Below are 14,969 nucleotides of genomic sequence, written 5' to 3'. Positions count from 1 at the left end.
TGGAGACATCTGGAAGGTGCAAAAAGTTAGGAGAGAGGGATGCTCTGAGAAGGATGATAGACGCCTGGAACCCAACAGACAGAAAGGCAGCCAGGTGACCCCGAGTCCCATGAGGACTGTGCCCTAAGCTCTTCCTCAACAAAATCACAGCCAAAGGCGAAGGAAGGAGCCAGCCAGAGTGCCAAGTCCTTGGGCTCCCCTCCAGAGCACGTAGGTGGGGACAGACATGGGTGAGGACAGACTCACGTGGTGACCGACAGCCAGGCCCCTGAGCCACCCCTCCCTCGCACCCAGAGGCACAGCAGTCTCTCAAGCTCTGAGGGCCTCCCGCTGGAATCCCACCACCCAGGGCCCAGGCCTCCGGCCCGGGCCTCTGAGATCAAAATCCTTTCTGACTTGTCCCTTCACCTCTCCCCTTCCCAAACTCACCTGTGCCACAGTGCCCTCCCCTGACCCTGTGGCTCAGACGCTTCAGTCCCTGGCCTGCAACCTCCAGGCTCGTCACACATCACAGTGCCAGGCAGTTCGGAGCTGTCGGAGCCGTTACCCAGCAGCCACCACCACCACCCTCATACCACCATCCAGCATCAGAGGACGGCACGGCAGGTGTGAGCCGAGCTCGGTCTGGTGTGGGGCTCCGACCCCCCACGGAAAACCCCTTCCTGTGTGCCACCTCCAAAACATACATCTACCTCAACGAAGCAGCAGGTACCTGATTCACGGTAAGAGTCCTACGAGCCCTTATGAGCTACATGAGTCGGGACTGACCACACGGACAGATGCAGGGGACTCACACCACACGAGCAGACAGCTGGGCCTAAGCCCATTTGTATGAATCTGTACGAACACGTGTGGCCACGCATACATGGAGGGGTTTCTAGGAAGGACCCTACCAAAATGGTAACGATGAGGTAACCAGGTGAGCGGACTTGAGGTGACCCTTACTTTCTAATCCCTGGAAGGTTCTAAATTTCTTATAACATGCACTACAGTTTTCTCAGAACAGTTAGGCTGTGTTAGGAAAGAGGTTTACAAAGCATACTCCACAATGTTACAAACCCCTTGGAATGAGAAATTATGAACAGAAAATGTAAATAATAAAACACGCCTTTAAACAATATATATATGCGCTTAACAAAAGGGGAACAGCAACTGAGGAGATTCTATGTGACTTTTCTTCTTTCTACTTTCCCCATCTGCCTAGTTTCGTCTTATGAGAAGTTACCCGACAACGTATGTCAAGATTGGGCGGAAGCAGCTGTTTTGCCTTCAGTGAGGTCACACACGTTCAATGACGCGCCTCTGACCAGATCGGAAGCCGCGTGAGGGCAGGAACGCGGACACCCTCCTCTCCCCAGAGCAGCTCCTGCTTCTCTGTGGGCTGTAGGAAGCTAACTATGGGATACCGGTGGGCAGGTGACAGGCTCTCTCTGCTTCTAAGGAACCCACCTGAGCTGGCGGAAGATCTTGCTGCTCGGCGACCTGAGCTGGGGTGAAATAGAACCACCCGCCCGCCCTGGGACGTGTGCAGCCTCGTGCTCCCGCGTGTACCACGTAGGTGAGACATTTCCGCAGGAACTGCACCTGCTTCCCCTACGGGCCCAGGGGCACTTCTGGGCTCCAGTTAATATTTGCTGGTCGTCCTGGGTACCTGTTAGGTTGTCTTACAAATTCAGATTTTTCAAGTCAAATCATTTCCTTAATGCAGAGCCCACCTTGCAGGGCTCCTTCCACGGCTCACAGAGATGAGGGCCCTCAGCATTTTGGATGTGGGTGGACACGAGTGGCTCTGTTCCTTTTAATGATTAAATAAAAGCAAGTCCAGTTGAATCAGATCTCCCGAAGACTTAAAATCTAGACAGGACCTCTTAACTATAAATATGATCTGGTAAATTCTACCCTGAAACAGAGGCGGGTGAGGGGTGCGGAGCTTGTGGGGGGAGTGAGGGACCCCTTAGAGGATGGGGGCCAACTGTCTGGACTAACACCAGCCTCAAGGTAACCTGCAATCTCAGCAGACTGGCCAGCATTTCAAAATGAACCAATAAATGGCTAAGCTATACTTTTACACTTTATATACATTTTTTTTCCGGTATGTTTTATTTCATAATAAAAAGCTTGGGAATGAGGGGGACAAGTGATGCAGCTGTGTTCTGGAGCCAAAAAGCAAAGAATAAGAATGAGCCCTGATTCTAAGGAAGGTAGGCCAGTCGCCAACCATGTGACCACAGACAGGTCACTCCAACTTTCTGGCCTCAGTTTCCTTATCTGTAAAAGAGAACCAACGATGAGGATGACGATGACGATGCACGATGCTGACGGGGTCGCTGTGAGGATTTCATGACTTAGGACATGAAAGTGCTTCATCAGGGGCCAGGAAGCAGTGAATGGTGCCACCACACCATCACGGCCAGGTGGCCGCTGGCATCATCTGCCGCAGCTCAGCCCCTCCCGTGCACAGCCTGTGGAAGGAGCCCACCCCGCTCCTCACCTTGCCATCTGTGCGCACCCCACCTCCTGGCACCATGCACCCGCAGGGCTTCCTCGTGCAGGGCTGAGGCAGCACGCCAGAGAACGCTAGGTGACCTGAAGCAGAGCAGTCTCGCCCTGGGATCGACTCGGCTGGAACCCTCCAATGCACCTGCTGCTTCTCCGAACAAGCCCCCTCCCTCAACCAAGCCCTGGCCTGCTGGAGGGATGTGCCCCTCACTGCCGTGCCCACGGGACAGATGCCCAGGTGTGCTCACCTGTCCTTCCTCCATTCCCCGAGGGCCGCAGGGTTGACAGCAATTCTGGGCAACGTGGAGGCTGAGGTCTGGGACTGGCTACATGAGGACAGGGTGTCGATGTTCAGGGGCGACTGCGGAGGCGTGCTGCATTCCGAATGTGACAATGAACCTGTCGGGAGAGGTGCAAAGGAACCCGGGCTCTGCAATCCACATCTCTGCTCCCCCGTGGCCCAGACCAAGAGGGAGACACAACCTAGGTACGTGGCTCCACGCTGCGGCCACACCATATGGCCTCTAGTTCAGGCGCTGGGCTCCACATGGCCTTTCTATCTAGCTCCACGTCACCAGGCTGAGGCCGGGCTCAACCAGCCTGCACGGACTGGCTGAGCGGAGGTGGTAGTTACACACCGCACCCAGACGCTGCACCATGGGGCCAGCGCGAGCTGGCAGGCAAGGACGGGAGTGTGAGTTCTCACCTCTGTCGGAGCCCACGACGGACCGGGGGTATCTTGGCGTTGACGGGATTTTAATGCGTTCTGCCTTGAACTGCAAGTTGCTCGAAGACCCTACGGTTCCACGAGGGGACAAAACTTCAGGCCTGGGATTAAACACCGCCCGCACTCCTTCGCGACCATGTCAGTAGTTAGGAAAGAGGCGCAGTCACGACAAATGCAAAGCGGGCCCTGCCACTTACCCCCAAGGGGGCCTAAGTGTGAACCAGTCAAGAAAAGCAGATACTCAATACCAGGTTCTGCGTAAACTGTGTGGGCCTGGGCTGTTCCAGAACAGGATCACACAAACCTCATGCCCAGCCCCCAAGTGACAGAGGGGACTGCTTGCCCCCACTCCCCGTGGCTGGAAGCGGTGCCGTCTGAGTCTCTTTGTGAGGTGACTGCTGCTCTCTACCTCTGGGTTGCATTTCCCCACGAGTGAACAGCAGTACAAACCCCCAGAATCACCGACAGGCTCAGGGACAGGGAGCGAGGCTCAGGGACAGGGAGCGAGGCTCGTGGGCCAAGGGGTCCCCGGGAACAGCTGCATGGCTGGCAGGGAAAGCCTAGGACACACAGAAGGCCGAAGGATATGGCTCCCAGTGCAGCATGGGGACACCCTCGGCACCGGGAGCAGAGAAGGGCCCTTGTGGGCAGGCCACCTGGAGGTCTAGCCGCAAGGATGCAGGTAGAGAGGGAAATAAGGCTAGTGCCCCACTATGGTGAGAAGGTTCTAGTGGCACCATTACCAAGGCGGGCGCTGGAGGGCAGAGAGTTGGACCCGTGGGAGGTTCTCATATCTGAGTAGTCGCTGCCAACCCTGTGGCTCAGATCCAGGCTCAGGCGTCCCTGGTGCTGGACGCTGCAAGAAAACCAGACAGGTGAGGTGTTCGGAAGACCAGGACTGGACATGGCCACTGGGGAGAAACAAGCAGCAGGCCTAGGCCAAGGCCTCCCGGAGCCCACAGAAGCCGCCTGCCGTTAGCTGGGGATAGTGCACTGACATGCTCAGAGGCGGCATCAACGAGGGCCCTGCCCACCGAGAAAGGTCCTGCTGTGCCCACAGAGTGGCATACCTCCTTCAGCCCTGGACTGGGCCTCGGCTCACCGGGAGCAAGGGCTTCCACCACGAAAAACAGGCTCTGCACCCTGTCTGGGCCCAAAAAAGTGGAGCCTCTGATCCAGGATGGGTGGGAGAGGCTGGATGGGCATCAAGGACCTCAGACAGGGACTTGCACACCCCACTCAGGAGAGCTGCCTAGGATGCTGGAGGGCAAAGAACCCAGGCCTCACCCACCTCAGGCAGACCTACGATTAGACCCAACGATGTCCTTTCCTGGCTGTGTAATGAGACTATGTCTCTTCCCCACCTAAAGCCTAGACTAGAAAAAAGTCCAAGCTCTGAATCATGGCTGCAGGCCCTACAGGATCTGTGCTCTCCTCCTGACTCACTGTAGCCGCTCAAGCTCCCCCACTCTGTCCCAAAGCCCAGCACACTGTTCCCAAGGGTCTGGGCTGTGGCCCCTATGGCCCTCCTTCCTGAGAACTCCACCCAGGTCTTGTGCAGCTGGCTTCTTCTCAGCCTCCTGAACTCAGTAGCATCCCCCTCCCCTCTTCCACAGGGCCCTCCCCTCCACCCAGGCTACTCTCCACCCTCTTCCAAGTCACAGCCTAGCTAGCCGCCCTGTGTGCGGTCTTCAGAGCGACTCAGCACCACCGGGTACCATTCCGTCTTTCCTCTGTCCGCCTCCCACACTGCAACAGAAACACCCCATGGAAAGCAGCTCAATGATTTAGCCCTCCACTGCGTATCCCCCTGGAACTAGAACAGTCCATGCCACGTAGTAGGTGCTCAATTAATACCTGCCAAACAACTCAGTGAATGAATGGGTGACCCTGAGCCTGTCCGTTCACCTTTTAAGGCTCAGTTTCATCCACGAAACAGAGACAACAACAGTCCTTCGCTCACGAGGTTGCTGTGACCGTTAAATGAGACAAGGTTTACAAAGGTCCCAGCACAGTGCCCGGCACATGAGCACTTAAGCACCAGCTGCCATCTCTCTCTCTCTCTTTAAATACCTCTTCAAGCTCCGTGCTGGCGAATGAAGAGAGCATCCTTAGCGTTCACTCTTCCTGGGGCCCCAGTGCTGCTCTAACCAGGCCCCTCCGGGCTAGGCAAGGACAATTCTCTGCTCGTGGGCCACTCTGTGCACCACTGCCTTTATGCGCACGTGGGCTTGGCCACCCAGGGTGCAGGGAGGTGCGGGGTGACTTCGCATACCTGGGATGCAAACCCTGGGGGCCGACCTCTCTGGGCACAGGCGGAGAGCTGCAAGGGCCGACCCTGTGGCTACGCACGGTGTAGATGGGGTTCCTCAGGATGGAGCTCACAGTGGTGCTCGGGGTCATACTCCGGGGCACGGTGCCTAGAAATGGGCTGGGTAAGAACAATCACCCCAAAGCACCCAGCCAGCCCCAGACAGACCTGTGGAAGATGGGAGAAGTCGCCTTATTGCTTCCTATTTCTCAGGCTGCTATGGGAAAAAAGGTGCCCTGAAAAGCTAAGAAATGTTCTGATATAAGACTGAACATCCTAGGGGCACCTGGGTGGCGCAGGCGTTAAGCGTCTGCTTTCGGCTAAGGGCGTGATCCCGGCGTTCTGGGATCGAGCCCCACGTCAGGCTCCTCCGCTGGAAGCCTGCTTCTTCCTCTCCCCCCGCCCCCCGCTTGTGTTCCCTCTCTCGCTGGCTGTCTCTTTGTCAAATAAATAAATAAAATCTAAAAAAAAAAAAAAAAAGACTGAACATCCTAGACAGGGTGGCCGTTGCTAGTTCTCTGAACCTCTGGGCTGAGGACACACAGTGGCACCTTGAATGACCACCCCCACTCTCCCTGGGAGCGGGCAGCCCTGCGAGCCCACCATGTACCCTCTTCCCCGCCTCAACGACTCACCCACAGATGCCCTGCCGGGGTAGAAAGGGGGGTTGCTGTGCCTGCTGGAGTGCCCTGGCGAGTACGGAGACCATTCCTGGAGCTCTGGGCAGAGTTCCCCGCTGGCCGGGCTGAACTTCTGCTCCTGCAGGACCCAAGACAAGAGACAGTGGCTGGAAATGGACGTGCACAGGTGTCTGCAGGTCCGTTCCCGCAAGCACTAGCTCGCCCACTCGGACACATGATGTGATGTCGGGAGAGATCACTGCTCACTCATGTTGCCTTATGCACCTGGAAGGGAAGAACTTCCTTTGAAACTATTCTGCAAGAAAACCACACAGAAGACTGTTCTTGCAAGTAAACGAACTATGTGCAGGAGGTGGAAGGCATGAGTGCATCCGGCTCAAAACTTGCATGGCTGGGGGAGGGTCTTCGTCTGCAGAGAGCCTCATGGATTTGTTCTTCAGCTCCCAGCAATTTCTCCCATCTAGAAACGACTACAGCACACACAGAAACAAGCCCCCACCTCCTGCTACCGGCTGACAGATTCACGGTTGCTATCTTGGCTCCCTGGACCCCTCCAGGCAGGTGCGCGTACTTGCTTTTGTCGTGTGAGTTCAAAAGCTTTTTGATAAAAAAGTAAACCAGACACCACACCCAAGAAAATGTTCCCGTCTTGGCATCATACGCCATTCACACACACAGCCCCCACATCACTTTCCCATCTCCTAAGGAGGGCCCCTTCCCACTGGCATCCACCGGCCACCCCACTCCCCTTTTCCTCGGGTAGGTGCTTAGAACGAAGGCAACAGAGCCAGTGCTAAGCACAAGGCTGGGGTCCCCAGCTCAGGGCCCCTCCCCACGCCTTTGCCCGCATCCCCACACCGAGGCTGAGCCCCACCTCCAGGAACGGAGCAGGAATCGTGACGGGAGCCAGCTTGGGCCGAGAGCTCGGAGCGGACTTCGGGCGACGGCGCTTCTGCCCCAGCTCGTCCATCTTCTGGGAGGTGAGGTCCCCGTCACAGGACTTCTTGGCAGGCAGGTAGGAGGAGTCCCCGTCCCCTTCAGGGTAGTAGCTGGAAGCAATACGGACCCTGCCCTTGCGAGGGGGTGAGATGTGCGCGGGTTCCCCGGGGTCCATGTCAGGGGGCAGTGCACTCGGGGGGCTGGTGGATGGGGAGCTGCCCACCAGAGTGGCCTCAGACTCGGAACTGGTTTCCAGTCTGTGCTGGAACTTAATGGAGTCGCTCCTCCTGGGAGGTTTTGGGGGCGTCAGAGGTCCCACCCTCTTGGAGGGCTGGGGGGAGTGAGCAGACCCAGTGCCGGGGAGCAGGTAGTCTATTTTGGGGGGAGTCTGGGGGCGTTTGAAAGTGTTAGGGTCGAAGATAGACTTTCTTTGCTTTGGCTTCTTATAAACAGAGAGCTTCTCGGGCCCTGCTGTGGAGCTGAGTACGGCCTTGGGCCAGGTCCCACCGCTGTTGGAGCCCTCAGGGTCTGCCTTATCCAGGGGGGCCTCTGCTGCCCCACAGGGGCCCCCCTCAGTCTCGAAGGGCAGCAGTGGTCGCCGGCTGCGCACATCCACCAGCCCGTAGCCACGCTCCCCAGAGGTGTCCGAGCGGAAGGAGCTCAGGCTGCGCTCGGAGGCGCTAGGACAGGCCTGGGGGGAGACTGGGAAGGGTCCCCCAGGGAACGGCTTGTGCAGGAAGGAGCTGCTGCCCCCCGGGGGTCCCAGCCTGTCTGCGTAGAAGATGTCCGTCTGCGTGGAGTTATTGTGCTGCAACAAGCTCCGTTTATGCTGAGCCTGGACCTCGGGGCCGTGGGCTCGGGCGCTCAGCACCTTATCAGAGTCCTTGATGTTCTCAAAGATGTTCTGGCCGCTCCACGAGGAGCTCTGAGGGAACACCTATGTGGGGATTGCAGAGAGTGAGAGAGTGGGTAAGACCGCAGAACCAGGCGCTGCCCGCAAGCGTTGTCCCTGTGGGGGGAGCAAGGGTCAGCACGGGCCACACACCCCCAACGTGTGCCCAACAGGTCTCTAAGATCACCTCATTATTCAGTTCAGATTCGAATGTATACCACTGTCCTCAAAATGTCCTTCATGTCTTGTTTTGTTAAAGCAGGATCCAGTCCGGGTTCACGCACACCCTGCACTTTGTAAATCACTCCCTTTTTTTCAAGGACTCCCAGCGACGGGGAGGAACAGCTCAGGTGTATGGAGCTGAGGCTTTGCCTGCCCCACAGCCGACGAGAGCAGAGCCGGTGCTGGGCGGGGCCCTTACCTTCAGGAGGGACAGGGTCAGGGAGTCCTGGCAGCTACGTAGTAGGGATTCACACTCATTCAGAGACTTGTTGTCCAGGGCAATGCCGTTGATCTAGGGCCAAACAGAGAGCCATCAGGCCCACCACCAGGTCAGGGTCTCTGCTTTCCGGGCGGTGGGCCTGGTTCTTCTAACGGGCCCAAGTCTGGAGCTGGCAAAGGAGAAAAAGCCCCTCCCCAGTAAGGTCTGAGAAATCCAGTTAAGCAGCTTCTGAGGCAAAGAAAACACAGCCTTAAAATCATGCTAGGGGCAGATGCTTGTCTGACTGGGACGAGAGCAGCAAGCATCCTGGGGGAACGGCCAGGCCCTGCTGCTGCCTGCCGCCGTGAGGCATGACTATGGCTCAGAACTCCCTCACGCACAGAACGGAACGCCTGCCCCTCGGGTCGGGAGACTAAAAATGAGATCATGGTGTGGAAGGCCTTTGTAAACTATAAAGTGTCAGGTGAGATGAGAAGGTATCATCCCTGTTCACAAAGATTCTCATAATCCCTTAGGCCTGAACCTCTGTCCACATTTCTCTCAGATATGTGCAATCTTTTAAACAAGCATATGTGCAACAGTGAATGGTCAGACTGGGATGCAGCCAGGCCGTGGAACGCTGCCCACCAACAAAAAGAACACGCTGATGGTGCCCCGACCACCTGGTGGGCCTCACGGCATCACTCTGGAGCAGCCGATCTCAAAGGGTCACACACTGTACGATTTGACTTAATGTTCTCGAGGTGACAAAATCATACAGATGGAGAGCAAACTAGCTGCCAAGCGTTATGGATGGGGAGGAGAGCAGGGCTGTGGATGCTTCTGTCAAGGGGTAACACGAGGGCGATCTTCGTGCCCGCGGAACAGCTCTGTACCTTATGTTGTTGTTGTCACTTAAAACACGGTAATAAACAGACAATAAAATGACACGGTAATAAACAGACAATAAAATGACACAGACAATAAAATGACACAGAATGACACATGCACAGTTCCATTATCAACCGCCTGGTTTGGATATTAGTCACATAAATGTTAACCGTCAGGGGAAACTGCAGGAAGGGTACATAGGACCTCACCGTACTTCCTTCGCCACCTTATCTATTTTTCAGTATTATTTACTTAATGTCATAACTGAGTTATTTCTCTATTTCAAAAATCAAAAGTTAAAAAAAATTATTTTGGGGTGATGGATTCATCTGGTTGTTTTTTTCTTTACAACGTTTCCACATCTTAAAATGTTTTCACAATGGCCATATTGCTTTCAAATTCTGGCATCCCCCAAAATCTGAAAAACAGTGGCAAAGATGAGAAGCAATGAGCTCCCACACCCCTGCAGGTAGGATCGAAAAAGCCACGACCTCTGACCACACCAGGAGAGACCATGTCCAATGTTAAATACTGATGCCCTCGGATCCCGCAATCCGGCGCCCGGGGAATTCACCCCGTGGCACACTCCCGTGGGTCCCCGTGGACAGATGTAGCAGCGGCCTTGCAGCCCTACTTGTAAAAGCAAAGATGTCCTGACTGTCCATCGGGGGGACTGGTTAATGGCTTGAGCTGCTGCCGCTAAGGAGTAAGCAGCTAATAAATTACTGACATGACCCAGGCAGATCTAACGATGTGAATGCGAAAGAACCTTCAGGGCAGGCTGCGGGAAACAAGAAAGGAGGTCAGCAGCTCAGTATATTATGATCCCATCTGGGGGACAGGGAGAGGAAAGGGGGAGATACAAATGTTTTTTAGTATTTCGGGGGGGGGGGACCAGAATAAATTGTTAAGGGTCGTTGCCATTGGGGTGGGAACTGGCAGATGGGCAGTCTAGAACCAGAGCAAGAGTTACTGTCCTGTGTGCCTTCGTACAACTGGGATTTTGTGTGTGTGCTGGGGAAAAGTGTGTGACTTCCATTTTAACAAGTCCGTTAGAAATACTAAATGAGGCTCTGTAATCTCACAGTGTTTGAGGCATTTGGTCACCAGGGATGCCATTCGGTGTCCCCTAAAGGGCTGTGCACACAGGTGAAGTCCACGGCAGGGCCGTCTGCGGTGGCGGACACTGAAAACAATGTATCTGTCCACAAGGGGGCGTGCTTTCAACTACAGATAACCAAACTTCAGAACCCCCTGAGGTAGATAAAAATAATGAGGGTCAATTTGGAAAGCTATCCATGATGTGGAACAGCAGGATGATCCCACTATTGTATCTTAAAAAGCAAACAAAGCCCAGAAAACCTTATCTGTGTAGACAGATTTGTATGAGCACCCATGGTCTGGCTGGGAGCACATCTTACAACTGGGGGCAGAGATTTTTCTCCAGGGGCAGGATTAAAGGGAAGAGAGGGGACTACCACTTTACACATTTTTGTATTGCTTGAGTATTTTATGACACATAAGTCTTACTCTGGTGATTAAAAAAGAAATTCAAAAATAAATGGATATAATATTTAATAAAAAAGATTTTTTAGAAAATCAATACAAAAAAATATCAATCAATCACATACAGATATCTTCTTTTTAAAACTGAAATAAATAGGGGCACCTGGGTGGCTCAACCGGGTAAGCGTCTGACTGTTGGTTTCAGCTCAGGTCGTGAACTCAGGGTCGTGAGACCAAGACCACGCTCAGTGGGGAGTCGGCTTGAGATGCTCTCCTTCTGCCCCTCCCGCCACAAGCGCACGCTTTCTCGCTCTCGCTCTCTCTTAAATAGGTAAATCTTTTTAAAAAAACTGATGTAAATATATAGTCACATGTGGGATAAAGGCTGTAGAGAAACAGATTTCGAATGTTCATAAAGGTTATCTATGAGGTGGTAGCAGTAAGAGGGATTATTTCCTTCCCAAACCTTCCCTGTATTTCCTGATTTCTACTAAAATAGAAACACACTAACAGAAAAAAAATGTTTGTTCACATTAGAGAACAAGGCGAACGTGAAAATTCTGTTGGTTACTTTGTTGTTCAACCTCCCAGATGTCATCTAACTGTCCACGTGGGGCAGACAGCCCCGGCCCTAGGCTTACCGCCACAATCCTGTCTCCCACAGCCAGGGACCCCTCCTTGGCGGCCGGGCTTCCAGGCACCACAGCGGCAGCATACACTCCGTTCTCCAGGCTGATGCCGCTGTCTGCAAAAACCAAGAAGGGCAGACACAGGCAGTCCCAGTTAACGCCTACTCCGGTCACACGGCCCTCTGGTTGCCCCACCTCGTCTCTGTGAGATAAACTTATGAAGGGAATGTTCGCAGACTGCAACCTGTCCATCCCAACACCCAGGCCAGGTCGGAACCCCCAGGGGCTCTGTCGCCGCTGCTCTGGTGAATCAAACACTCAGGGACCAGCAAGACCCGGACCCAGAGGGCCCCCTGCCGGGGAAACACACACACTGCATTTAAGTAGCATCGGTGCCTCTGGAACCACACACCCAAAAACGCACACAGCCCCTCTGCTCCAGAGAGGGGGACCCTGCCATGCGAGGCGCCCCGCCCACTTCTGCAGGCCCACTACCTTTGTGTCCACTCAGGTTGATGTGCAGGGGTGTGATCACCTTCCCACCCAGGGACTTCCTCCGCCGCACAACCATGTTGATGGCCCCCTCCCCGTTGAGGAGGGCCTTGATGGCCTGCTTCTTGTCCTTGTTGATGAGGTCCACATCGTTGATTCTCAGCAGCCAGTCATTGACCCTGAGGAGGGGTACAGCCAGGTCAGTGCCCTCACAGGCCTTGGGACCGGGGGGGCAGGTCTCACTGCTCCAGTCTGGGGAGACGAGGGCCAGAAAGTGGGTGCCCCACATACACACTCAGACAGATTTCCTCTTCAGGACGGTCGAATGGCTACACTCACAGAGGCTGGAGCCAGACTACCCGGGTGCAAATCCTGGTTCTACCACTTACTAGCAGTGTGGCCTACCTCCTCCGGCCCTCAGTGTCCTCATCTGTAAGATGGGGGCAAGAGCAGTACAGTACCTACCTCGTAGGATTATAAAGATTAATGAATTGATTATTCAAAGTGCTTAACCCAGTACTTAGCAAAAGTACTTTATTATCGCTACTCTTTCATGGAATGGGTGTGCAGTGAACACCCTACACTCTTGCACAAACCACACCTGAGCCCTTTCCTACCTAGAGAAGTGAAGGGCAGCACCTGGGGCCTGAGGAATGAGACTCGCAGGCGCCCGTGAATCACAGTCTCCTTTAAGAACAATGTTAGCAGCTGAGCCTGCAAGCCTGAGACTGCTAGGCCCCCAGACCCCGGGGTGCGCTCATTTAACTGCCACCTGGCTCCCTGGGTCCTTCACAATGGGTCGGAGGGGCCCCCTTCCCTCCAGAGCCTGGGCCTCCTCAACTCTTACCGTAAGCGGCCATCAGCAATACTTCCTTTGTCCACTTTAGTGACAAATATTCCACAGTCCCCAGGCAAACAAGGTTCATTCACACCTTCTGCCATATCGAACCCAAGTGCTTTCAAGTCAATATCCTCCTGTCAAAAGAGCAGCAGCCACACACTTTACATGGCAGTGATTAGAAACATGTCACTCTTAAACCCCAAGCCACTGGCTCCACTGCGAGCACTGGCCCTTCACCACGCCGCACCGGGCACACAGTCCCCAGGATGAAGCCCAGGAGCAGCTGCTGTCGGCCCCTTTCAGCCGCTGCAGACACACATCCCTGTGGAAGGGCTCTGCTCTGCCCTCTGCCTTCCGCACATTATGCCAGCACCTGCCGCTGGGGAGGCCATGGGGACTGACCTGCCAGAAGCCAGCATGGACAACTGCAGGGAAAGGATGCATGCACCCCGGGAAGAAAAGCCGCATCCCCCAAACTGACAGCCATGAAACTGGGGAACCCCACAAGGGGGCCATCCTCTCCCACCCCGTCCGAAGAGACCCAGTCAGGACAGCGGGGGAGAAAAGACAGTAAGGCAGCTCACCGTCTCCCTTTCGAACTCCACAACTTCCGTTTCCCACTCCATGGAATCTGTGTCGATGGCCGAGTCATGGGAGCTGTGGGCCATCAGCTGCCGGAACCGGGCCTCCTTCTCCAACTGGGACTCCATCTGCTCCCTAGGAACAGAGAGAGCCATGGCGATGGTCCCCTGGGAGGCAAAGGTCACCATGAAAGCTAAATGGGGCTCCTTTCGCTCTTGGACTTGATGCCAGTTTTCCAATAAATCTGAAGCAGCATGCCACACAGGGCTTCTTGGGTATCAGTGGGCTTTCAAAGGGGTTTTTCAAAAAAGACCCAAATTCGTCCCAAATTTAACCAGAAGTTTAATGCAATTCCTCGGGAAATGCCAGCAAGACTTTTTGTGGCTACAGACAAGACTATCCTAAAAATGCAGAGGGAAAGAAAGGGAAGAACTAGAAGAGCTAAAAACAATTCTAAAAATGAAAAACTAAGGGGGAGGAATCACTCTACTCAATTTGAAGACTTTTTCTATAGCTTCACTAATCCAAGACTGTGTGGAACTGCCAGGAAGACAGACACAGAGATCACTGGGACAGAATGAAGAGTCCAGAAATACCCCACAAAGTACAAGAGGTACAAAAGTACTTCGGCCGAGGAAGGACAGCATTCAACCAGTGGTGGCGGAGCACCTGCACGCCCACGGCAAAAGAACCGAACCCCAACCCAGACACCATGACTCACATAAAAATTAACTCAAAATGTATCACAGGTTGAAATGTAAAAGGTCAAGCTGTAACATATTTAAAGGGAAAGTACAGGAAAAAAATCGTTGAGATGTAGTGTTAAGGTTAAGGGCTCTTAGACACCATACAATCCATTAAAAATTAAAAAATCAGTAAGTTGGACTTGACCAACATAAAAAACTTCAGCTCTCAGAAAGACTCAGTTAAGAGATGAAAAAAGACTCAGAAACCTTGTACCATCCCCCAGCGACTTGCACCTGACATCCTTCACCCTAAAACCTGTGCCCCGATGACCTTGCCAATTCATCAGCGCTACCCGCTGGGCTCCGGGCAAGCCCATGACGGCCTCCTGGTTCCCGCTCAAGTGGACATGCTCACAGGTCCACACCTCTGTCTGGGCTGCACTCGCACCGGCCAGCTCCGGAATGCTACTCAGCCTCAGGGCAGAGCCCCAAAGCTGCCTTCGCAGGACACGCTCCCACCGGCCCCACGCGGCCGGAAGCTGTGTGTTTAAGGCTCACGGCTCCCGCTCATCTCTCACCCACGGGGGCATCTGCGGCCTCTGCAGGCCGGGGGCCTCCTCCCCAGCACCGGTTAGAGAGCGAAGAGGAGGCACAGATCCGGACGTGCTGACTTTCTCAGAAGTTCCAGGCAATTCCAGCTGTGTTAAAATGCACAACTTCCTCCTGTGCCCAAGCCCCCAGGATCCAGGTTTTACCTTAATTTGATTCCATCGCTTGCTAGACCCAAGGTGGGTCCCTGGAGAGAGTGTGTCACTTTGCCTCTTAGCCCAAAATTTTCCTTAGAGCACCGAAGTTCAAGAGGTTCTGGGTTTTTATCTGGGAAATGAAGCTGGTTGGCTCATGTCAAAGTTT

At 54.3% G+C, this 14,969-nt stretch overlaps 1 protein-coding gene across 3 annotated transcripts in view; it reads right to left on the bottom strand.

The window, feature by feature from the left end:
* Nucleotides 1-14,969, bottom strand: part of DLG5 (discs large MAGUK scaffold protein 5) — a 122,256-nt gene that overhangs the window by 24,720 nt on the left and 82,567 nt on the right. For all 3 annotated transcript variants that reach the window (XM_045783697.2, XM_087862996.1, XM_045783698.2), the window contains exons 10-20: nt 13,374-13,506; nt 12,796-12,923; nt 11,952-12,127; nt 11,469-11,572; nt 8,431-8,523; nt 7,053-8,054; nt 6,173-6,296; nt 5,502-5,646; nt 3,970-4,082; nt 3,206-3,295; nt 2,748-2,898 (exon numbers count right to left, since the gene is read on the bottom strand). In XM_045783697.2, the coding sequence (XP_045639653.1) occupies nt 2,748-2,898; nt 3,206-3,295; nt 3,970-4,082; nt 5,502-5,646; nt 6,173-6,296; nt 7,053-8,054; nt 8,431-8,523; nt 11,469-11,572; nt 11,952-12,127; nt 12,796-12,923; nt 13,374-13,506 (2,259 nt within the window). The remainder of the gene's footprint in view (nt 1-2,747; nt 2,899-3,205; nt 3,296-3,969; nt 4,083-5,501; nt 5,647-6,172; nt 6,297-7,052; nt 8,055-8,430; nt 8,524-11,468; nt 11,573-11,951; nt 12,128-12,795; nt 12,924-13,373; nt 13,507-14,969) is intronic.

This window comes from Ursus americanus, chromosome 6, assembly GCF_024610735.1.
Source record: "Ursus americanus isolate L20-20 chromosome 6, mUrsAme1.1.p, whole genome shotgun sequence".
In the NCBI taxonomy this organism is placed as follows: Eukaryota; Metazoa; Chordata; class Mammalia; order Carnivora; family Ursidae; genus Ursus; species Ursus americanus.
Note: the sequence above shows the minus strand (reverse complement) of the source record. Positions and strands in the feature narration are given on the sequence as shown.